The sequence below is a fragment of the Echeneis naucrates genome, chromosome 14, assembly GCF_900963305.1.
Source record: "Echeneis naucrates chromosome 14, fEcheNa1.1, whole genome shotgun sequence".
NCBI classification, from domain to species: domain Eukaryota; kingdom Metazoa; phylum Chordata; class Actinopteri; order Carangiformes; family Echeneidae; genus Echeneis; species Echeneis naucrates.
The window spans coordinates 7,705,577-7,728,336 of NC_042524.1; the positions used below are offsets into that span (position 1 = coordinate 7,705,577).

At 38.9% G+C, this 22,760-nt stretch overlaps 2 protein-coding genes across 7 annotated transcripts; both read right to left on the minus strand.

Annotated features, from left to right (window-relative positions):
* Positions 1–1,503: 1,503 nt before the first annotated feature.
* On the minus strand, positions 1,504–8,259 carry rnf14 (ring finger protein 14). Of its 3 annotated transcripts, XM_029519216.1 has the most exons (9): positions 8,147–8,259; positions 7,224–7,382; positions 6,822–6,952; positions 6,149–6,338; positions 5,320–5,714; positions 4,900–5,128; positions 4,083–4,255; positions 3,671–3,801; positions 3,520–3,580 (listed from the first exon to the last, which is right to left on the minus strand). In XM_029519216.1, exons 2-9 carry the CDS (start codon positions 7,372–7,374, stop codon positions 3,520–3,522), a joined length of 1,461 nt encoding a protein of 486 aa, XP_029375076.1. In that variant the 5' UTR covers positions 7,375–7,382; positions 8,147–8,259. The 3 variants fall into 3 exon arrangements, with proteins under 3 accessions (XP_029375077.1, XP_029375076.1, XP_029375078.1); XM_029519217.1 differs by lacking the exon at positions 8,147–8,259 and having other exon boundaries at positions 1,504–3,580; positions 7,224–7,374; XM_029519218.1 differs by lacking the exon at positions 8,147–8,259 and having other exon boundaries at positions 6,194–6,338; positions 7,224–7,374.
* Positions 8,260–10,263: 2,004 nt separating this feature from the next.
* hspa4a (heat shock protein 4a) lies at positions 10,264–22,480 on the minus strand. Of its 4 annotated transcripts, none has more exons than XM_029519423.1 (19): positions 22,374–22,480; positions 19,778–19,835; positions 19,515–19,655; positions 18,455–18,577; positions 17,403–17,502; positions 16,893–17,026; positions 16,094–16,338; positions 15,789–15,865; positions 15,292–15,443; positions 14,974–15,080; positions 14,751–14,884; positions 14,248–14,429; positions 13,463–13,546; positions 12,897–13,052; positions 12,423–12,548; positions 12,167–12,274; positions 11,892–12,011; positions 11,583–11,744; positions 10,264–11,259 (listed from the first exon to the last, which is right to left on the minus strand). In XM_029519423.1, the coding sequence occupies exons 1-19, from the start codon at positions 22,478–22,480 to the stop codon at positions 11,059–11,061; spliced, it is 2,517 nt and encodes an 838-aa protein (XP_029375283.1). In that variant the 3' UTR covers positions 10,264–11,058. The 4 variants fall into 4 exon arrangements, with proteins under 4 accessions (XP_029375283.1, XP_029375284.1, XP_029375286.1 ...); XM_029519424.1 differs by having other exon boundaries at positions 14,242–14,424; positions 14,746–14,884; XM_029519426.1 differs by lacking the exon at positions 18,455–18,577 and having other exon boundaries at positions 14,242–14,424; positions 14,746–14,884.
* Positions 22,481–22,760: the final 280 nt, after the last annotated feature.

Sequence of the window (22,760 nt, forward strand, 5' to 3'; positions counted from 1 at the left end):
AGAGGAAAAACGAATGCGTGAGCTGCTTCTTTTAAACTTATATATTATTGATTTACAGCTTCAGTTTGCGGTGAAATTGTGTGACAAAGGCCTGAAATAATTTGTACATATTATGGCAAACTTGGACGGACATTTAAGAATGAACATTTTGGGATTTGGTTGTGGAAAATTAGATTCTAGATGTTTTGAAATTTGTTTCCCTTGTTTGAATCTTTTTGTACTATTTAAATCTAGACATTCCCAAAGTGGTTTATTTTCATTTTTGGTTTCATATTTTATAATCCCTCACTTAAGATGGACTTAATTTATAGAGCCACTGTAAAAAAAAAACACCAAGACAAACAAACAAACAAAAAAAAAAAAAAAAAAAAAAAAACCCAACCAAACAAGAAACTTTGTTATGGAGTTTAGATCCAGGCCCAGTTACAGTACACAGCACATCAGGAGCCAATCAGATGTGTTTGGGATGTGTATGGGAGAAAGTCATCCCATAATCATTCCATAACCCCAAGAAAGTTATGCTGTAACATAAAATTTATTATGTATGTATATCTAATACCTTAAATGAGGGATCAGTGATTGTTAAGTACTAATTTGTAAAATATGGGAAGAGTTTAACTCCACTTTGTTCTCTGTTAAGATCAACCTTTAAGCGTAAATAACTTGTTTTGTTGATTGTTGCAACAAATATATACTATCCATGTTTGTTCCCCTCCGATGTAATAACAATCATCTGACATCACATGACAGGACAATGCTCCACAAGGTGTCCATGAAGTGAACGTGTGGCCTGTAAAACACAACAGCCTCCGCTTCCAGGCAGAGCTTACGCATCCAACTCCAACACCAGCACCGCATTCTAACAAAAATATGGCTGACAACAAAATACACATCCGTGACGGTCAGATCTGGGAACTTCATCATCGCCATCCCAGCCCCGGGCCACATCCCATCAGGCACCACATCAAAATCAACTGACCTTTTTTTTTTTTTTGCTTTGTTAGTCTAGTCTCGTCCTGTTTTTGTGGCTGAGTGAGGTGAGCACGGTGATGGTTAAAGGGTCAGTGAAGTTCCTCAGGGCTGCTCAGGTGCTGCTGGTGCTGCTCTCCTGTGTTTGTGAGAGCAGGTGTCTTTAGGGGCATAGTAACAGTCCAGCCGGTCAGTCAGTCAGTCAGTGTGGGGGGGGTGAGAGCACGAGGCAGGGGATGGGACAGGACAGGAGAGAGGGGCCATTTTAAAGGGTTATCCTCTGTCAGCAACTCTAGCCAAAGGGATTACAACATGTTGTCTCTTTTCAATCTCAGGCTAAAATGTGGGCTCTTTGTTTCTTTAGTATTTCATTGTTTCTCCCTCTGTCACAGCATAACCTCTGGATTACAGGTTAGATATGGGTCACATTTCAGGTAACAAGATGGCGTAAAGGAGAGTATACCTCTAGAGTTTTACAGAAAAAATTATTTTTATTTATCATTTTCATCAAACTGAACATAATCACATCTTATTGGGTCAAATTCGTCTAAAGCATTTGATTTATTTCATCACTTAGCTCTTGATAATTGGTCAAAATTGAATAAGGTTAAAATACATGGGTATGAACACATCGATACTAAACCACATTTGAAAAAGGTCTTGTATCAGATTTGACACATCGTCAATCATTTTAAAACCTTTAACCTGTATATTCAGACATTTTCAGTAGTTTTTGCACTGAAAGTCGTCTTTAAACAGCCAGTAAAAGATGAAAAATGTAAATTATGTTTTGTATTTCTTATGTGAGAATAAACACTTCTATCATTTAAGTTAAAAAAAATAAAATAAATAAAAATTAAAATGAACTGACATTTTTGAGTCCAGATCACTCACACAGCAGTGTCATTCTTGACCTCCTCCTAATCAAATGCCCTTGAAGCATTATTTCTTGTTCACAGATTTATTTATTTATTTTTTGGGTGATTTGTGAGTTAAGATATGAATATTTACCTTTTTTTTCCCTCCACACTGAATTGTGTCTTACACAACTTTGGCTTTTTTGGCTTCAGATATTTATGAATCAGGTTTCCATTTCTACATGTTTGTTGAACTTTGCTTTAATGAGGAAAAAAGAATCCCTCAACATTGATTTCAGATCCACTGAAGAACATCAACAAAACGGTAAATTCTAACATTTATTTTTGAGGAACACATGTTGACTGTGTTGACTTACACTAGACATGAAGTGTTAGTGTGTCTCCACCGATGAGAAACTGAATCCACAAGCAATTCTAAACTGAACAAGAGATTGTCTATTTCTCCGTGAACTTTAAATAAAATGGAATAAATTACCATTATAGAAAATGTTTGTATCTAATCCCATGCAACCTGGAAACAAATATTCGGTCGAATATTAATGAATAAATGAATGACATTCGTATCTAGACATTGGTTGAGATTCTAGGGCCTCTCCTTGACACAAATATTTGGCAACATTATAACGTCACTTGAACAGAAGAAGATGAGAATGAGTATGTCCAAAATCATTCCTTAATATCTTGGCCACACAGCAAATGAGTATTTCTTTTCAGGTCACTATGACCACAATCCCATGTATTGAGTTAGAGGATCTTCTGTCATGACATTGCCATTACTTATTCCTCAAAACTAGTCTGTCTATAAAACTCATCTTTCCAAACTGCTTGATGTTTACGAAACAATGTGTAAAAACGCATTTCTGTATATTTAATTAAATTATAATCACTACCTAATGTTCAAATAAGGGGGGGGGGGGGGGAGAAAAAAAAAACATCCCAGGAAAAGATGACGCCAGTCTGAAAATGTTACCTATAGATCACTACGTAATGGTTTCTCTCCCTGAGAGCCTGAATCCTTTAAAGACTCATCCGGTATCGTTTCATCTTAGAATGTAGGTTTTGTAGTTAATTCTCTTAATTACTCACTTTCAAGTTTGTCTGAAGAAAAGTTAACTGTGCCACACTTTGGACATGTGATAAAATGCTGGCAAGAGGACAGACACGTAATATCATCAACAGCAGGAAACTTCATACAACAGTGAAGGGCAAAAATTCAGGGTTTGTCTTTTTTCCCTCTAACACTCATGGTTAGGGGATAGCTCATAAAAAATCCAAATGACAAAACTGAGCTTTAAATTCATGTAAATTAAGAGTTTTGGACTATAAATTTGGCTTATGTCATCAAGGTTTTCACTGTATGCTATACATTAACTGCATATACGAATATGTATCCTTGGTAGTCATGACAAAGGGTGAACTTTAAACTTTTCATTCATGATTGAACAGCCTCATTTAAATGTCATCTGTTTATGAATGAGTTGCATCTGGGTTTTGAATGTTTGTCACCCAAGATGCCTACAGATGTCCAAACTTAAATGATGGGTGTCATGGTGCATGGTCACAGGGGCAGCATCGTGCTACTTCAAGCGTAGTGGGTCGCAGCTGAAGTAATGTTTCAGTGAGTTAAAGTGCATTCAAATGGAGCATACAGTAGTGAGGCACTGCACAGGTGTCAGTCCTCTTCATCACTCCAGAAGGCATCTTCTTCATCAAGATCCACACCGTGGAAGAGTCTGCAAAACATGCAAAAAAAGACATTCATCCTTTGACTTTCTGGATGGATGGATGCATGTGTAGTCGATCAACATAAAAAGAGCACTCACTGGTTGTAACAGGGTGAATGCGGGTTGTTGAAATGACTGTATGGGTTGACTCTACTGAGGATGCCCAGGCACAGCCAGCAGAAGTATTGTTTACACGAGGTACAGGTCATCTTGTTACAGCCATCCACTTTCTAGCGAGACACAGTGGGGGGGTGTTAGCAGGACACAACTCAGAAAACATCAGGTAACAGCAGCACTAACATTTCCTGAACATAAAGCTACAGTAAAGAGTAGATGATAACAACAACAAAGCATTAAACATTTTCAATTTCTGCAACTTGTGCATTTGAAATAATAGTAGCTGAGGGCCACTTTGACAAAACTGGTTGCAAACACATACACACAACAGATTCATTTCTGTTTACCCATCAACTTCTTTTTTATTTTAAACTGCCAGTAGGGGGAGTCCTACTTGTATATTGGTTCCACAGCGAGGGCAGCCTTTGCAGTTCTCATTGAGCCAGTCTCTGCTAAAAGACTCTTCCACTGCCTTCTGGATCACCCTCTTCCCAAAGCGTTGCTCCATGAACTTTTTCCCCTCCGATGAGGCTGACAGATACTCGTCTCTGAGGTTTCGCAACTCATCTGTGGCACAAGAATCAAAGGGTTTGAACTTGATGGCAAATGAAGCACTTCAGCAATGATGATGCTTAAACATTCCTGAATTAGTGTCTTTTTGTCATAATTGGCTTTTTGAACACCTGAAAATTATTATTATTATTATTAACAATGACACATCTTGGGAGGCACAAGGTTACAGTGGTTAGCAGAGTCACAGCAAGAGTATTAATGGTTCAATATCAAGTTTTTTCTACTAAAGGAGACTTCCACTGCTCTGTGAGTGAATGATTGTTCATCTAAAAATGTTGACCTGGTGATAGACTGATGACCTGTCCATGCTCTACCCTGCTTTCTCCCAATGTTCGCAGACCTTGGCTTCAGTCCCCTGCAACACTGCACTTATAACTGGTATACTTTTTTCTTTATTAAAACAAAAACAGCAGAGAAAAATGTCACTTTGATACGTTACGTTTGGGAGGCATGAAAACGATATGTTCCAAGTAAATCTGTTACTATGTTAAACCATAACAAAAGATTGGAAAAAGGTTGATTTTTAAAAGCTGGCTGAAAAAAATATAGGCCTGCCATCTGTCATTAAACAACACTACTATAAATAACACAAACACAAAACTTGCCTTTACTGGTTACAATGTTTCCAGAAACAGTACCTGCTGGGATTTTACAGTTGGACAGGCCATGATAGCCCAGTTTGCACAGTGTGCAAAAGGCATACTGGCAGGCTGAGCAAATGCCCATAGTTGTGTCTGGTTCCACCATGACAGCAGTGCCGCAGGACTGGCGGGGACAGTAGACCACATCAGCCATGAGGTCCAGACTGGACTGGAGCAGCAACCTGTCATAACGGGCAAATAGCTCCTCATCCACCAGCTGTTTCACCTGAAAGTTAAAGGCAGAGGGAGGAAACAGAGGGGTGATTTGAAATTACAAGTAGCAGGGTTATAAGACTAAAAAAGTTCAACAGTTGAGAGTAGAATTTAGCTTGAACCTACTTATTCAATGGTAAGTGGCTATGGAATTGTGAAAATTAAACATAAGCACATATTGTGTCCACACTAAAAATCTATTACCTGCAATGGTGTAGCTAAGGAGGTACATTTGGGCTCAGGGCAATTAAGGCACTGAACGTTGCCATCTCGTATTTGGATCTGGAAGTACTCAGTCATGCAGGCTTTGCAGTAAACATGCTGGCACTCCTTAAAGCAGAGGCAGCCGGAGCCCAGCTTCTCAGCAAAGCAGATTCCACAGCAAAACACCTTGCTGTCAAACACTTTCTGCCGCTTGGCCTCGTCAAAGTCCAGGAGCTGAGGTAGGAGGTCAGCACGTGGGTCCATCAACAGGACTGCTCGTGGGTCCAGTTGAGAAGGTGGCAGCAACTGAGGTTCGGATTTTTCAGGATTCTTCACTTTTTCACTTTTCTCCTCCTCACCTCCCTTTTTAGAATGACTCCCACACTGTGTCAGAGCTGTAACATTATTGGTTAACATATCAATCAATCGCAAAAACGGACAAAACTTGCTTTAAATAAGTTAACAATTTCACAAATTTAAGTTGACTCCATAGTAGAGCCTTAATTTTACTCCAGACTCACATTATGTATGCTTAGATCAAAGAGGCTATTTTATTTTGTTTGAGACAGCAGCAGTAATTTTAAATAAATGAGGCAGAGTAAATAAATTTTCAGCACATTGGAAGAACAGAGAAAAAGCATACTTGCAGTTGTGATTGACTTCTAATTTCTTTCAGCTTAATTCTAAATAATATTACAACTCAACATCATCCATGTTTTACAGACAATAGGCTGGTTATCTTAACTGATGCAGATGAATCCAAACAAAAACAAAAAAAAAAATAATATAAGCAGAAAAAACTACCTTTGGTGAACAAAATGCAGTGTACCTGTTGTCGTAGGGTCAGTTTTCTTCCGCTCGCCAGCTGCTTTACTTCCTCCCCTGGTGACTTCAAGAGGAGACTGAATCCCCAGAAAGTCCAGACCCTCTTCTTTGAGGAACTGAATCCACGTGAAAAGAATCACACAGCCTTGGTTCTCCTCCCAGAGTTCATCCAGGCGTCTACACAGAGAACTCATCTGAGAGGGTCAAATGGAAGAAAAGGGGAAAATTATAAGGAGCGGTTTTTGAGAGTGTACAATAAAGTACACATACAATACAATAAAAATGAGCAGACAATACTTGTTTCCTGGAGTGAAGTCACACCGACACTTTTGTGAACTGATTCAAAAGAACTGGTGAATTGGCTTGAATTTTAGATGATTTTTTTTTTCCTGGGAAATTAGGTTTGAAAATGATTTTTTTCATAATCCATAGACCATGAAAATAACTTGTCAGCTCTAACTAGAAAGAATTTAATTGTATGTGGCATGGTTTTAAGAATCACTGTGTCAGTTAACCAAAGAAAAGTCTTAATGATAATCAGTATCCTCCCTTGGCTGAAAGGTATCTCCCAAAAGTAATCAAGAAAAACATGCTCCCTATTCTCAGAAACTGACAGACATAAAGGAAAAGGGGTTGCCTCATCATTAAGGTAATTTTATATTTGGGCACATTCTTACCTGTGCTCTGGTCATCCATTTAGAGCTTAGAGTAAAGATTGGTGATGATGTGGATGGATAATCTGCAGGAAGCTCAAAGTTGAGCACCAGCGGAGGTAAGAAGCAGACATCATAGTTATTTTGCGTCTCTCCTGCAACAGACAGAGGAGATGGGATTAAATTACCAAAAGTCATCTTTAACAAACAACACATGCAAAAATGTCAACAATTTTAGGTAAAAAGAACTTTATAAAAACATATACAGTCCAGGGTAAAAGTTTAACGCATAAAAAGTAATGCCTATTACGGCGTGATGCAAAGTTACATGTCGAAAGTGCCTGAAACTTTTGCACAGTTCCATACATTGCTAATGAGCTGGGCTTGTGCATGCTGGCTATGGCTTTACACAAGTGGTATCTGTACCTTTGACAACAACTCTGAAATCTGGAGGAAGCTCCAGGCACAGTTGGATCTCTCCCCCCTGCGCCGACTCTGCTTGGCGGAACTCCTCCTCATCATAGATACTTGCTAAAGCAAGCAGCTCATCCTCCTGGGCTTCCTTGTCCTCAGACATTTACATTCCTGCAGGAACAAAAATATATGCAACCCACAACCATCAGTATGAAGGCATTACTGTAAAGCCAGAGACAATGACAAGGTATAACACCATCAGAGCTTTACAAGGCAGCATTTGACATTTATACTTGCAACACTCTCCCATACTTCTTATTTAACCAAAGACTGGTTAATTATTATCTTGAACAACTCTTAAAGCAACTTACATCAATGATGAGCAATGCACACTGATTTGGCGGTCTATTAGGAATATTTAGCTAAAAGTAATTCAGTTTTATAGAACAGTGATGCATTGTTTGTTTGCACTGACTGCTAACATATTAAACTACATAATAACACACAGTCTTGGCCAAAATTGTCTCAGCAAACCTAACCCCAGCCCTTTCAACGTGGTGTACCTGGTCTTGACACGGCTGAGGCAACTTAGTTATGAGTTGCCATCGTCGTGTTTTTGCTGTCGTTAGCTCCGGAGCTAGCATGCTAGTTAACGTAAATTCCCTTTATCCAACATAAGGTTGTCGTTTGATTACAATTTAAGAGATGTGACTGATGATATAAGGCTTCTGTGTGCACTCTGCTAGCTTGTGTTAGCCAGCTAACTGGGTAGGGAAAGCCTTCAGGAGAGCTAGTTAGCATTGTGTGCTAATGTAAACAGCCTTATGTTCAGTCTTTCTTTCGCCAGCACTGAACATTTACTCTCCTCCTGAACTTCACAATGAACATGCCGAAGTAAAAACAATGTAATGAGATGAAAATAATCCACTTCTTACCTTCTTACCAACCCACGTACTTCTGAGACTACTGACTTCTGCCCTCTGACTCGATCATGACAGTCGAGGCTAGTGATGTGTCGTTCGTGAACAATTCGTTCATTTTGTACTCGTCTTTTGTACGACTCGGGAGTCCCAAGTCATCTCAGTGGGTGATTCGTTCTTTCTTCCCTGGTCCGCGCATGCGCGCTACGGGCTCAGATTCGTGGACGAACGGGTCTTTCTGCCGCATATTCTCTGTGTAGGAAGGGCTGATTCTTTCAGTGACAAGACCAGACCCCTAACCCTCCAGAGACTGGACACATGTTTAGGTTAATTAGGGACTTGATGTAAATGTATGTGGTGGCTCAGTGGTTAACGCCACAATAAGAAGGTTGCTGGTTCAGTTCCCGTAGTGTGAGTGATGGGCGACAACAGTGGTTCTCAATCTTTTTTGGTCATTCCCCACTTTGCACAAGTGGGGATTTTCAAGCCCCACTGGACCCTGTCGCCCCAACAAAAATCTTGACAAATTACATTTCATTTTGTAGTGAAACATCAACACCAAGTTCAAAAAGAAAATACGAGTGCAGTTGTGCCATCATAACTGATATCTTGAATCAAAAACAAAAAGTACAGTAGTCAATAATGAATTAGTGTTTCAGTTGCAATCTGTACAAAAACCAAAAACAAGAGAACTTTCCCTGTATTAGTGGCTGCAATATGCCTGTTTTGCACCGCACATCCTCTCAAAGCGGGGCTGCAGGCATGAAACTGCCACTCTCAAGTCATGCTCAATGTTGAGCTGAGATCTGTATTTCGTTTTGTGTGATGGAGCTGGTTCTTTTGTGGTCCGTGTCACAAATTTATCCATGTTATCCATGTTGCTCACGGCTACCTGTGACCTGTGACCTGAGACTAGACTGCAACCACACCACCCCCCCAGAGACTGCACCCCTCCAGTGACGGGAAATGACAGCTACAGCGCCACACTGGCTCCAATGACCGAAATGAACAAATCAGTTGAGTTTACTGTCACTGTCACAAAAAAAAACAAAACTGGAGCACATACTGTATAGTAAATACTTGAAAGCCTATGTAATAATGGCTTTATTAAATAATTGTTTATTATTTCTTACTATTTTTATTACAACATTTTGAGAGGTTTGAACTTTAGGGTAAGGATCAGTGGATTAGTGACAGGGGAAATAATGGCATGATGGCTACAGAAGGGGTCAAAGGTTAATCCAGCTATTGGCTGTAACTGTTTAGCAGCCATCTCTCTTACATTATACAGAATCTTTACCTGTTCGTGTTCCCTCTTCATATTCTTCACAGTAAAGACCTCTTACACTACAGAATGGATTACAGCAGTCAGCCCAAAATAATTTGTAACCACTGAAGTAAAGAAAAGGTGGCTCCATTGTGCAGAAAACAGCCCAATATGGCAAAACCAGTACTGAGGTGGTAGTAGTGTTAGTTTATTTCACTCCTTTTTGCTGAGTATTTCACTTTGGCTCCATTTTATGGTTGAACACAACTTTACTCTTTTTTACTCTACTGGATATATTTGGCACCTTGAGTTACACTGCAGCTTCAAATTTTTGGTTTTAGATGTAAAACATAGTGCATCCATATTGAAGTTTTTTGCATAATTTGCCACTTTTGATTCTTCAAGTGTGTTTTGGTTTTACATTCAGGCTTTTGAGGGTTGGATTTCTGTTGTATGTTTTGGTAATTGAGTGTGGGAGCAAATGTTATTTAGACAAAAATTGAATTAACCTCGATTAATGATTTTTGAGAAATTAAGTTGTCATCATCCAGCAGCCTGAAATATGATTGCAATAACACAGAACACTAAATCAGTACTTTTTTTTCAGCTATCTTTCCCAAGTGGGGTAGAACAGGGTTCACATGTTCAGGTACTTCTTTTTTTTTTTTACACTTAGATCTACACTGCCTTGAAAAGGCACAAACTCAAAAGAAAATGTCTGCGACGTTAACAGAGCTGCATGCTGTTGGCGTATGTCCTCACCTAACAGTAACCTGGAAGTTTCCATTCACCTGCTCTGAAAACTGAGGACAGGCCAAAGCCACTGTGTTCACCAGCAACAATAAATAACAATTCTCACGTCATATTCTTTTGTGGACAAGATTTATTTTTGCTTTTTTTTATGATGTGGCAACGACAGCAGCACCCAGTAGGTGTTTTGCTCCACCACCATTCACACTGTTAAGTAGAAAAAAAAACAAACAATACAAGGCTACCAGAGAACAACCAACAGACCAGTGCTTTTGAATGAGAAAAGCCAAACAATGAAATACTGCATGACAGTAAGTTGTACTATCTAGTTTCAACGTACAGTACAGTTAAACGCAATAACTCTGACCATCTTATCCAACTAAATACATAATTATCCAGCCGTAATTTGTAGTGAAAAAAAAATGCAGTTTGTCATGTACAATTTGGAACAATCCATGTTCATTTTTAAGTGCCACTATAACTATACCTTATTTAGACACTGCAATAATTTACACTTTGATGTGTTTATTAGTACTTATCCTCTACACTTTCCTTATAGTTCTTGCAATTTGGACATTCTTGGCTTAAATGTGGCCAGGAGCTGCTGAATAAAAACAATCTTTAACATAATGGCCAACAAAGAAACACAAAGCAGTCTCCATCCCACACTCACGACTTTTAGGTCATAAAGTCCATTCAATATCAATATTATGCAACATTTTGTATTCAAAGAAAGGAGAAATGACATGCCGAAACCAACTGAAGAATAGTATTGATAAGGGATGCTGCTGTTTGTGTCCTCAAGAGAGAGACGGTACTGTGTTATCAAGAACAATCTCAGAAGAACAACTGAGCCGTGGCGAGTAGCAGGACAGACAGAGATGAAGCTCATCGGCAGGAGCTGCAACTGTTAGTCAATGTCCATTTCAGGGAGCTTGTTGTCTGCTGTTTCCTGTTCTGTCCCAGCAGGTGGGGCTTTGTCTGGATTGGACGGCTGGGTCTCTGTTCCCTCCTGTCCATTGACTGGACCATTCTCTGTCTTCTCCTCCTTAGGAGGCTCCACCTTGGGCTTGGGTTTGGACACCACTGGGTTACAGGCTGAATATAGCTCCTAAACAGGGGGAGAGAAAGCATTCATTTGAGAAAAATGTTAAAGAAAAAAGATTTATATCATATTTGCTCACTTGATCAGATTCAAATGAAATTTAAATTTCTACAAGTGATTACAATGAAAGCTTCTTAATTTAATGTCTTAATGTCTTAATGACATTAAGACAGCAGAAAAGCAGACTCTCAAGGGACTTGATTTCATTGCCTATAAACCCAAAAAAATGCAGACTAAACTCTACACTGACTGCAGTGGGCCCTGTTAACTCTGGTTTCTAGATATTTGGAAATAAAGGCCCATTACCAATGTAAATGAACTCTCAGTACCTTGGTCTTGGCCTTGATCTCATCAACTTTCACCACTGGATCCAGGGTGAGGTCCTGACTGTTCTGCTGGTTCATTTTGCTGTTCATCCAGACCATGGCGTCATTCACTTGCTTGTCCACCCGAGTCACCTCCAGCTCATCTAGATGATTGTACAGCTCATCCTGTGGGGAGAAACACAGGTGATTCATGAAGAAGATATGGATGGAGGTGTTGTAGCTTAAGCTTTATTTATCACTTAAGATTTAACTATGTAAATTCCAAGCAATAATTCAAATAGGTCAATCAACTTGCTCTATGTGCCAGGTTACCTTTGCCTTGAAGGCTTCAATGATCTTCATGTACATTTGGATTTGTCTGCCAAGGTCATCAAATGCTTTTGGCCTCTCCTCAGCTTCTAAGAATCTCAGTTGAACTGGCTGGCCAATTTTCTGTAGAGAGGAGGAAAAATATCAATAGGAGATAATAAAGATGTAAAAGCATAATTGAATTGTAAGCATACATACATATATGAGACGCTGGTAAATACTCAACACTATTTCAGACCTTTATAAATCAATAACTGTAACCTGCAATGCCTGCATACCTTCAATTCAGCCAGTTTGTCAATGTAAACTTGTTTCTGTTGGTCCTCTCCATCTTCATACAGCCAGTTCTCTGTGTCCTCCAGTTTCAATGAGAATGCATCTCGTTCCTGCATGTTGTACACAAGGTTTGATAAAATATTTCACCAAGCATGAAATACAGCCACTATTTTTGCATTCAAGGATGCAACTCAGTGAAAGCATGTGTTAATTCTTTGTTACATTGCCATCTACAGGACTAAAACAATTTATACTCACAGCTTCGTTCACAAACTTCTCTAGGACACCGTGCAGTTTGTCCCTCATATCGTACACATACTCTTCTACATTGTTCTTTGCGTCATTCCTCTCCTTTTCCAACTTATCCTGCATAATCATCTTACCCTAAGGATTGCAATGCACACATATTAGAAGACAGGAAAATTGAGGTTGAATGAAGACAGAAAATACAATTTGAGGCACCTACAGATTGAGCCATTTTTTATATATTACGTATCTTTAACATGCAAAATAACAAGAGGATGTAAAACCATAGTGAAGTCATATTATGGTGCCTTTAAGCAAAAGATGAGAAAAGATGTTTGAATTTAAGTTTTATAACAGCCAGCAGTTTTCATTTTTGTTCTAAATGAAAACCAGGACCAGCAAATTCAACTAGAACATTGCTTGGATGAATATTGTGTGCGTGTGTGTTTGTGTGTTAGACATTCCTGGTGATTTTTAGAGCATTACCTCATTCTCCACAAACATATTTAGTACTTTGCTGGACAGCTGCCAGTGCAAATTGTTCTCTATGGGCAGCTCCACCATCTTCGTTTTGACTTTAGGTTTCTTCGCCTGTGGGGGCTGGTCATTCTTCTTGTCCTGCTTGGTGTCCTCTGTTGTTGTCTGAGAAAAGGGGGATACACATTTTTATTCTAGGTTAGGGCCATCTTTGTATTTTAGTGGGGGAAAAATATACCACACTCAAAGGCATATGTATATTTCAAAGTGCCTTATGTCAGTAGATCCAAATAACTTAGTTCAAGTCAAAAGGATGCCTTTAAAACAAAATCTTGCATGATCTCAGTCGCATTCAGTAATTGGCATTTATGTTACCTCTCCATTTTCCCTGAACTAGGAAGCACACTGAACTTTCATTTTAATATGTTCTTACATTGTCTGTGTTAACAATGAAAACAATCAGCCTGGCTTTTTGGATTGTCATTTGCCCCAAATCACAGCAACAATTATGTGTAATTTTTTTTATGCATAATATAAAAAGACTGCTTAAAATTTCCTCCCCAGCACAAGGTTACCTCCATCTCCTCAGTCTCCAATTTCTTGTCTCCATTGTCTCCGGCCTGAAGTTTCTGATCTTCTTGGTCCACCTGCATTTTGTTCTGACACACAGTGACAACAGACAAATATAGATATTAAATTATATTTTTCACAGTGACTGTTTCTATTCAAATCTGGGACTTAGGTTTGTGCATGCCATTTTGATTGTCTATTTTCATACAGTGTTGTTTTCCCTACAAGCAGAAAAGTCTGCCTTTTGTTTGCTGCCTTTCATCACACAACAAACTTCTAACTTAATTAAAATGTCTTGGACTCGATCTTGATTCAAGTCTCTCATCAATAGTGCTACAGACGTATTGCAATTGAGATCATTAAATTTCATAGACATATAATCATGGCTTCTGGAGTAGTATTCAATCAGACTGGTGTTATTACATATTAAAACAGAGCAAATTAACCCAAATGTGGTCAAACCTGCAGAGCAGATGGTGACAAACAACACAAATAAAATGCCAAACAAACATAAAGAAACACTAGAGCGTTAAATACAGTCAATTGAATCTGCCTTAAACTTGCAAGGGCAAGACGTCTGAATTCCACAGTGATGAAAACACTGGCTTTTAAAAACCAAGGTGTGATCAAACAGATACTTTGTGAAAAGTAGTTGCTGATGTGCCAAAAACAAAACAAAAAAAAAAAAAAAACAACCCAGCAGTATACCAGTACATCTTTTTTTTTCCTCAAACACAGACACAATGAGCATATGTCATTAGTCTACACCAAGTGTAGACCTCACACACACCTCCTCTTCCTTTGCTGTCTGGTCTGTTTCCATTGGCTCTTCTCCCTCTGCTGTTTTTATAACTTCTACCAGGGACGCACTTGATATACTGAACACACCATGAACATTGACACGAACTTTGACTTTGACCTTTGCACTCTCCCCAGAGGCCTGAGGAACCACATTCTGGATCAGGAACTGTCCTGCAAGGTGAATCAAAATGCCAACATTTACAATAGATGAGAATAATTTCATGTCAACAAAGATACATGAGTACAGCACATAGAGTAAAAATATCAAACATCTTCTGGAAATGACACTAAACATGTTATAGAAATCACCAACATGTTAGCGTACCTCTTTTGGCTGATGAGAAGGGCTGGTTGGTTACTTAATATTAAACTATATTAATTAACCCATTTAAAATTAACAGTCCACAAGTTACTTAAAACTGGCCGACATTAAACAACTCTATTTAATGTCCAACTTCATTTTGACCATATTTCTTTAATAAATAACAGTACCTATGGCGGCGTTGGGGTAGGGCAGCTCCTTGGGGTTGTTGTAGTAAGCATCAAGGGTGAAGGGCTCTTTTCGATAGAAGGTCAAAACTTTGGAGAAGGGAGCTGCATGGTTCTTTGGGAAAACTTCACAATCACTGTGAAAATGCAAACAGAGGAGGTCATTGGCACAAGCAAGTCCACCATAATCTGCAGTGACAGCTTTAATCACTGATGGAAATCATACCTCAGTCCTTCTTCTGCGGCTGAATTCCACTTTAAGGAAATGGAGTAGGGGACAACATCTGTAATGGAGAACTCTCTGACTTTGAATGCTGGTGACAAGATAGCACACTGAGGAGAAAGGAAATCCAAATAACAAGTTAGGATCAATCTTCTTGAACTGTGTCTCATCAGAAACTTTTTTACTTGATATATGGAATATGTCTGTAGGGTTATAGAGTAGATCATGTTTAATCTACTCTCTTATCTCATTCAACAGAAAGTGTGCTTGCTGTGAGAGTCCCACAACAAAAAATGTTGGGTTATGACAGGTGAGCCTTACCTGCAAAGCACAGCCTCTGGCCACGGCTTCATCTGCATTCAAAGTGGTGCTCAGCTCTTTGCCAAAGAATTTGCTGATTCTGTCTTTGATGGCTGGGATTCTAGAGGCGCCACCAACAATCTCCACTGCATAGATGTCTTCCTTTTTCAGCTCTGGATACAGGAAATAGGGAGTAAGAAGAATACTAAGTTTTTCACATCCCGAAAATACTCCCATTAAAGGGTTAGTGAAAAGCACCAGGGTATCAATGGATCAGAGCAATGCGTACAATACATTAAGTACCCATTCAAAACTTCAAACTTGATATCTCAAATACTTTATGCTTTTGAATGGAGAGAAAGACCAATTAGTGACAGGGAGGAGCAGGGAGGCAGGCATGTTGCTAGTGTCCAGATGGAAGGGCTGTCTCAGCAAAACACATGACTGAATCGCATCTTTGTGAGCATGCATGTGCTTACAGGGATAGTCCAGCTACTATTAAAGTCATATGTACTCACTGGCTTGTTCCATGACGCTGCACAGGGGACCCTCTACTTTGGCTAGAAGCCCTGCACACATCTCCTCAAACTGCCCTCTGGGGACACATGGTCATAGATTATTAATAGATACAAACCCACACGAGCAGAGAAAGTAGCAATGTGATCAACAAATGGACAGCAGGTGGTACTACAGGAAATTCATAGATTTAGCTCACAATTTTACATTTATTTCATACCGTTTAACACATACCAATCCAAATTTGGTGCTTTTCAAGTGCACATTGAGGATTTTGGTTTAACCGGCTGCGTTCTTTGCAGCTCACCTGTTAAGTTTGCCGGAAACGTCAATGTCGTTCATGAAACACTCAATGTTGAGAGGCAGATCGGAGGAGTTTGCACTCATCAGCTTCTTGAGTTTCTCACATTCTTGGTAGAGCCGCACCAGCGCCCGTGGCTTGGACTTGACATCCAGCTTGTACTTCTTTGCAAACTCCTCACAGAAGTGGTTGACCAGGATGTCGTCGAAGTCCTTCCCGCCAAGCTCTGAATCAAACGCTGTAGCCAAAATCTGGTGGAGGAGGTAAAGAAGTTAAACTAGTAGAAACACAGTTTGATAAATACTTGGTTTATATATATTTATTATATTTACTTGCAAACCTCTGGTGCATTTAAACAACCCTCAAAGTACATTAGGTAAATTCATTCACCACAGCCGAAAAGAAAATGTGTAAATTGTTACAATATTAAAACTACTGATGCAGTGTACTTCAGCTGCTGGTATAAATTACCAAATGCAGTTTTTCAAACACTTTTCTTCCTGCTTGTAACTAGGGTCTTTTCCAAGATGCCCTGTATGCTATACACAGGGAAAGTAAATTCTATTAAGTCATTACACATGCGTTCTATTCCAATGCTTGCGACTCAGTGGTTCCCTCCTTTCTAACACCACAGCAAAATGCAAATGAGTAACTGATTAAAAACCATTGTCACACATGAACAAAATAATTTCCAGCTTTCGGTCAAACCTGGCTATAACCTAGTGTGCTGGTTCTTTACATGCCCGAAATGCTTTCCCCCTTCAGTGTTGTTTTTCAAAATGGGCACAAATTATTCATTACTCACCTTGAGCTTTCCCTTGTTGAAAGCACAAACTGACACCTGGTAACCGGAGTGGCCCAGATCCACAAACACAACTATCCTGGGCTTCTCCTCTGGAGCTGGCAGGTCCTGCTTGTAGATCCCATATGCCAGTGTCACTGCAACAGTAACATGGTGTTAGTTTCTGTTGACCACATTTTGTACTGTTTAGAGTGCTGTACTTCAGATTTTCTATACTAAGATATATATCTCCTGTAGAAAGATGTCCCTACCATAATAGGAATACGTTGTAATGAATAAAAATGTATATAAATATAACTGTATATAAATACGATCTGTTTCACCATGTGAAACGTAGATATTATCAACTAAACATGAATGAGAGTTTATGAACATTTATGGAATTTTGCTGTCACACTTTGAGCAGGGTTTGAATTTTTACTTGGCATTGATTTAAAGACTACTTTTGGTAGATACTTGACAACTCTTTTTCATAGCTTCTTAGATAGAGGTAATTGGTTCAGGAGATTGTACCTGCAGTGGTCTCATTCATAAGTCGTAGACAGTTGAGGCCTGCAATCTGAGCTGCATCAATGACAGACCTCCGCTCTGCATCAGTAAAGTAGCTTGGGACCTGGGAGGGAGAAAAGAAATATAGCTAATGCAAAAGAAACCACCAGTGAAGATAATAATGTTGACAATTATATAGCACGATAAGAAAGAAATAGAAGTTGTTTCTGTAATAAGCAGATAGCACATTAAATATGTCCAAAAGCTGAAACATATCTTTAATTTCTTCTATATGAATCATCACTTTAAACACCAATGAACCGCCTGCACCACAAGTTGCCTGGATAACACGACCATATTAGTTACTCTGGGTGCCAAAACACAACAGCCTCTTTGTGGAAGAACTCAAGGGCTAAATTTAGCAATCGGCTACAGGAAAAATAACATGTTATCCATCACTAGGGCTGATGTAAACTGTAGAACAGTGAAAGTAACTTAATGTGCCACATGCTGTGAAATCTGTAATATTACGTAACAGACACTGTAGGTGATTTCGTGTACTGAGCACAACAAGAAATCCACACTTCCCACTTTTCACTAACAAGGTGCAAGACAGGAAATAAAGCTCTGATACAAGACGTCTGGTTCAGTGCTTGGAGCTCAGCATGCCACATGAACAGGTGGCAATACATTTATCCACATTGGAAGTGTCTTTCACTTCCCACTTCTAGTATGTGTTTGAAAATGTAAGAGGATAACTATTAATAGCTGGATGGAAATACATTGCAGTGTTAAATTTACGTACAGAGAATAGCATAAAGTCCAGAACGTAAAATGAGTCATAGGCCCCATTGAATAAGTGTGATGTCACAAACCCTTTAAATAACGTTCCAACAAGTAAACAAACACCTCTTTAGACATTTAAAGGCAATTAGACAAAATATATTGCCAGAAAAATAAGCCTAAAAAACATGGATTCTGGACAAGAAAACTATTACACTGAATTGATAAATCTTTGCTGTTTGGTGGATTTCCTGACACCCTTCTGAAGCAGTGAAATTGTTGGTAATGCTTACTGAAATGACACAGTCTGCAACTGGTTTCTTCAGTGCACTTTCAGCAGTCTCCTTCAGTTTGGTCAGCAGCATGCCAGTGACCTGTTCAATGCTGAATACTCTCTCCTCCTCCATGTACATGACCTAGATTTGACAAGAATCAGGAAGGTGATTACTCTCAACATTAATCATTTAATTAGCAAAAAGAATAAGAACTAAGCAAAAGCTAATAAACATGAACACACAAATGCATACATTTTTAAAGCAGCTAATGCATTTTAACACTCATAGATAGGGCCACTAGATTCATTTGAATTATTTTCACAGAGTGCTCACAAAAGAGTCCCTATGAGACAGTTCATCACCAAACTGCTCAGGAAGTTAATGAATGAATGCAAATGAATGTTAACCAAATATGTAAATGTAATAAAACATGCAGATATGAAAGCTGAATATTCATGATGTGAGGGGTGATTCTGGAGGCAACAACATGCTGATGTAGTCATCTTTGATTTGACATTTACTCTCACATTAATTGCCTTTGGATCATTCATTATTTGCATCCTAACAGGATCTTACACTCACTGCCTGATGGCACCAGATGTTTATTAAATGCATGCTTCAGCTAGATAATACAATCATAATATAGTCATAAATATACGATTAATCATAACGACATCAGAAAACAACAAACATTACTTAAGAGAAAAGTAGAAGACGCTGATTTTACAGGCATAAATGCATAGAGGACTGGACAGAATTGTAAAATAAAGTAGGAAAGCTATGAGTCAGAGGAGAAAAGATGTGATTCACTGTTTGCACAGTAGGTAATATTGAATTGAGCAATATAGCCATTGTGGTTTTTTATGTTTTCTCTCTGCTAAATTTCTTATGACTTTCCTTTTTCATTTTGGATTGGCCTAGTTCAGTGTACAATAGTGCTGATAAACTTAGAGCACCCTAGATATTCAGCTTTACTTTGACAATCTACTGTAAATGACTGCATCACATCCTTCTATTATTTATGTTTATCTACATATTCTCCAATAAGGAAGGGAAACCATTTTGTCCTTAATCTTACTTTAATACCAGTGGATCCAGAGGGCAGCTGTGCCAGGTCATAGACCAAGTTAGTCTTGCTTGACTGGACATAGGGGTCCGAGAACGTCCTGCCATGGAATCGCTTGAAGCCCTGCACAGTGTTCTTACTGTTGGTCACAACCTGGACACGATGAACAAGGCAAAAGAAAATAAACATCAATGAAGGTGTCGTAGTTTCCGATTTTTACACTTGACTTGCAGAATAGTCTGAGGAAGATGTCAGGGTGACAAAACTAATTTTACCTGACTCTTTGCAGCCGCTCCTATTGATCGATTCCGTGGTCCAAAAGATACAAATGACCTGGGAGACAACGAAACTAAATGTTAACCTACACCGTGGCATGTTAACAGGAACAAGCTCTTTTCGGTCACAGATCGATTTGTAAATACAACCTGTAGTTAAATGGCCTATTTTCTTCTTCCTCACCTCTTTGTTGCTCACCTACATCACTTCCTTGACTGTCCTAGTTTAATCTTTACTTTGTATTTGTCTCACTTGTGAATCAGCAGCTCATGTGTTCTCTAACCCTATCTGTTTAAATCCAGTTAATTTTGGGAACACAGTTATGACCCAAGGCACAAAATAATAGATTATCTTTGATTTGAACATCCTCCTTTTCAGAATCCACATAGATCTGTGCACTAGTTCAGTTTTTTTTTTTTTTTTTTTTTTTTTTTTTTAAATGGTGTCATTCTCATGTCTGCACATGTCATAACATTTTAGAGCCCAATTTACTCAAAACCTGACAGACCATTCCTTGGGCATGGAGCAATAATTTGGTTTGCATAGAAGTAAAATGTAAGGTGCTATGTCAGGGTTTCCAGTTCTCTCTAGTATATGCTTACAAATCCAGCAAATGTGAAATTTTGCACAATGTACAAAAACATGAACTTTGTTTTTTATTCTATAAACCAAAATGGATCCTAGGACACTGATTTTGCTGCACAGAGACTTGCTAAAATTTATCTTTGATAGTTCACTTAATACGATACATAGTCTGAAGGGGTGTGGTCAGTCCACTTGCATTACTTATACTCCACTTGTACAATGGTTTGTGGTCTAAACAAGCCTGTTCCTGTCATCTGAGCTACAGTTGCTGTCAACACACAAGTGCACTTTGTGACGTCAACGACAGGTCAATGCTTCAGGTCTTAGAGGCAACTCACTCAGCCGGCTGTGGGTCACAACTTGACCCACAGCCGGAGATGTCACAGATGTGACATGGTGAAGGGCAAAACACAACATATAGATTAGCATTCGGAGAAAACAAATCAATTTAAGAATGAATTTTAAAGTGAAAAAGATTCTGGTAACTGTACAATTATTTCATCTACAGGGATTATTTTACAGTTTGTGGGCTCGTTTTCAACACTTTGAAAAGGTATTCTTAATTTTTTGACTACCTGACTACTCTTTTCATTAAATCTCAAAATCGAAATACCGATCTGACTCTGTGGTCTAACGGATAGTTTTAAGACGCATTTCAGTGGAAACCCAAATCTTCATGAATAACAGATATTAAGACACTGGAAAAAAAACCCAAAGTGGATCGCAATCCATTTTATATGTAGTGGGAGAGAGCTTGGTACTTTGCTTCTGCTGTAATTTGTGTTATTAACAGGTATGTCTGTAAAACAACAACAAATATATCAGTAAATTTCAGTATAAATGTCAACAAAAATACCAAGCATCTGATGTCAAATAACTGATAGCCATTAGATCTAGAAAAGTGTTGTGCATGTGTTCACTAAATCATATGTAAAAATAGACTCTGTTCAATATTTTTAGAGATTTGTAGGCTTCTGTGGATTACACAAAGCACAGTTGTGTTTTGCTATGGGGAATTTCAATTAACATTCAGATGTGTTTCTTTAGAGAAAATATCAAACAATGCCATGTCAGCCTTTCCTGAAAATAATTAAAACCATGACAACTAAAATCTATTCAAACATCATGTGCATGTACAAACACTATTTAAGGACTGAATTGATCTAATAATCTTTTCAATATGCAATGACGACGGATCATAAATAGCTAAATATAATATTTTTTAAATAGAACTATATGCACTATGTAATAACATGTTCTCCTTTTTATAAGTCAACACAGTAAAGCATTAAATTTCATTTAGCCTCGACTATAGATCTGATGACAGGACATGTAGGTACAGCAAGTGCAAAGTGGACCGGGTTGGAAAAAAATAAAGTGAACTTGGACAGTCAAAAATACTTAGATTTTTTTAAAAATAAAACCATTTTTTTTAAACATAACATTAAAAAGGTATCATGCCATAAAGATAAATCGTGAAACTACGAAAATTGCTAGAATGTTCCACCAAGCGATTGGCTGCTCTTGTCGTCGCGAGCAATAACGTAAGAGGCTCACTCTGCCACACGGGGCGCACCGATTGGTCGGGGCTTCGTGCGCCAGGAGCTGGACAACAGTGACTAGAACGGTGGTGGGCGAGAAACACCGCCTGTCCGTGATCGCCGGGTAACGAAATCGAGTTTTCAAACAGCACTGTAACGTTAGTTGAAAACTCAGCTTAGCTAACGAGCTAGCGGGTAGTAAAACGAGCCTCTTATGTCAAATATCATTGGCACATGGGTTCTGTACTGTATCTTACATGCTTAACTAATGTACTTACACTCAAATTGTTACTAATTTGCTGAAAAACCGCACACGTTGCGGTAACAGTATCTAGCCATTAAAACTGCATTCACGTGTATTACCCTCAAGCCGGCGAGACAACAACCGTGTCAGAACAACTCCTCTCTACTCTGCTGTGGTTGTTCCCTCACAACTCCGATAAATAATACCTGCATTTTATGTACTTACGGTGTGCATCTATCGCTGTATTCGTTAGCGATGGTCTCGATCCCTCCGGCTCGGGCAACAGCTACATAGCAGCTTTGAAAGCCCAAGTCAAATCCCACCACTGACATCTTCAACGATCCGTCTGTCTCCTGGCGTTTACAGTATCTACAGTACGAATTAGAAAAATAAAACAAATGTGTAGCTACAGGTTTGAGAGAGAGTGGGAAAAAAAGGATTTGGGAGGTTAAATTCTTCAGCAGTGTGTTAAGTAGAGCTACTTCTAGTCATAATCCACGCCGCTAACTATTACCGGTGTCTGATCTGAGCTGGCAGGCTGCAGCAGCAAGGTGGTCTTAACGACTTCTCGCGGCGAGCTATCGCGAGAGCTCGAGTTCTAGATATCTCTGG

Coding starts and splice junctions, on each gene's coding strand:
- hspa4a (XM_029519424.1), bottom strand. CDS start 22,480: ATGTCAGTGGTGGGATTTGACTTGGGCTTTCAAAGCTGCTATGTAGCT. Junction 15,444..15,788: donor CAGCGTCATGGAACAAGCCA/GTGAGTACATAT, acceptor TCCTGTATCCAG/AGCTGAAAAAGGAAGACATC. Junction 14,425..14,745: donor CCAACGCCGCCATAGGTACT/GTTATTTATTAA, acceptor CTTGCAGGACAG/TTCCTGATCCAGAATGTGGT.
- rnf14 (XM_029519217.1), bottom strand. CDS start 7,374: ATGTCTGAGGACAAGGAAGCCCAGGAGGATGAGCTGCTTGCTTTAGCA. Junction 5,129..5,319: donor CCTTAGCTACACCATTGCAG/GTAATAGATTTT, acceptor TTTAACTTTCAG/GTGAAACAGCTGGTGGATGA. Junction 3,581..3,670: donor CATTCACCCTGTTACAACCA/GTGAGTGCTCTT, acceptor CATGTTTTGCAG/ACTCTTCCACGGTGTGGATC.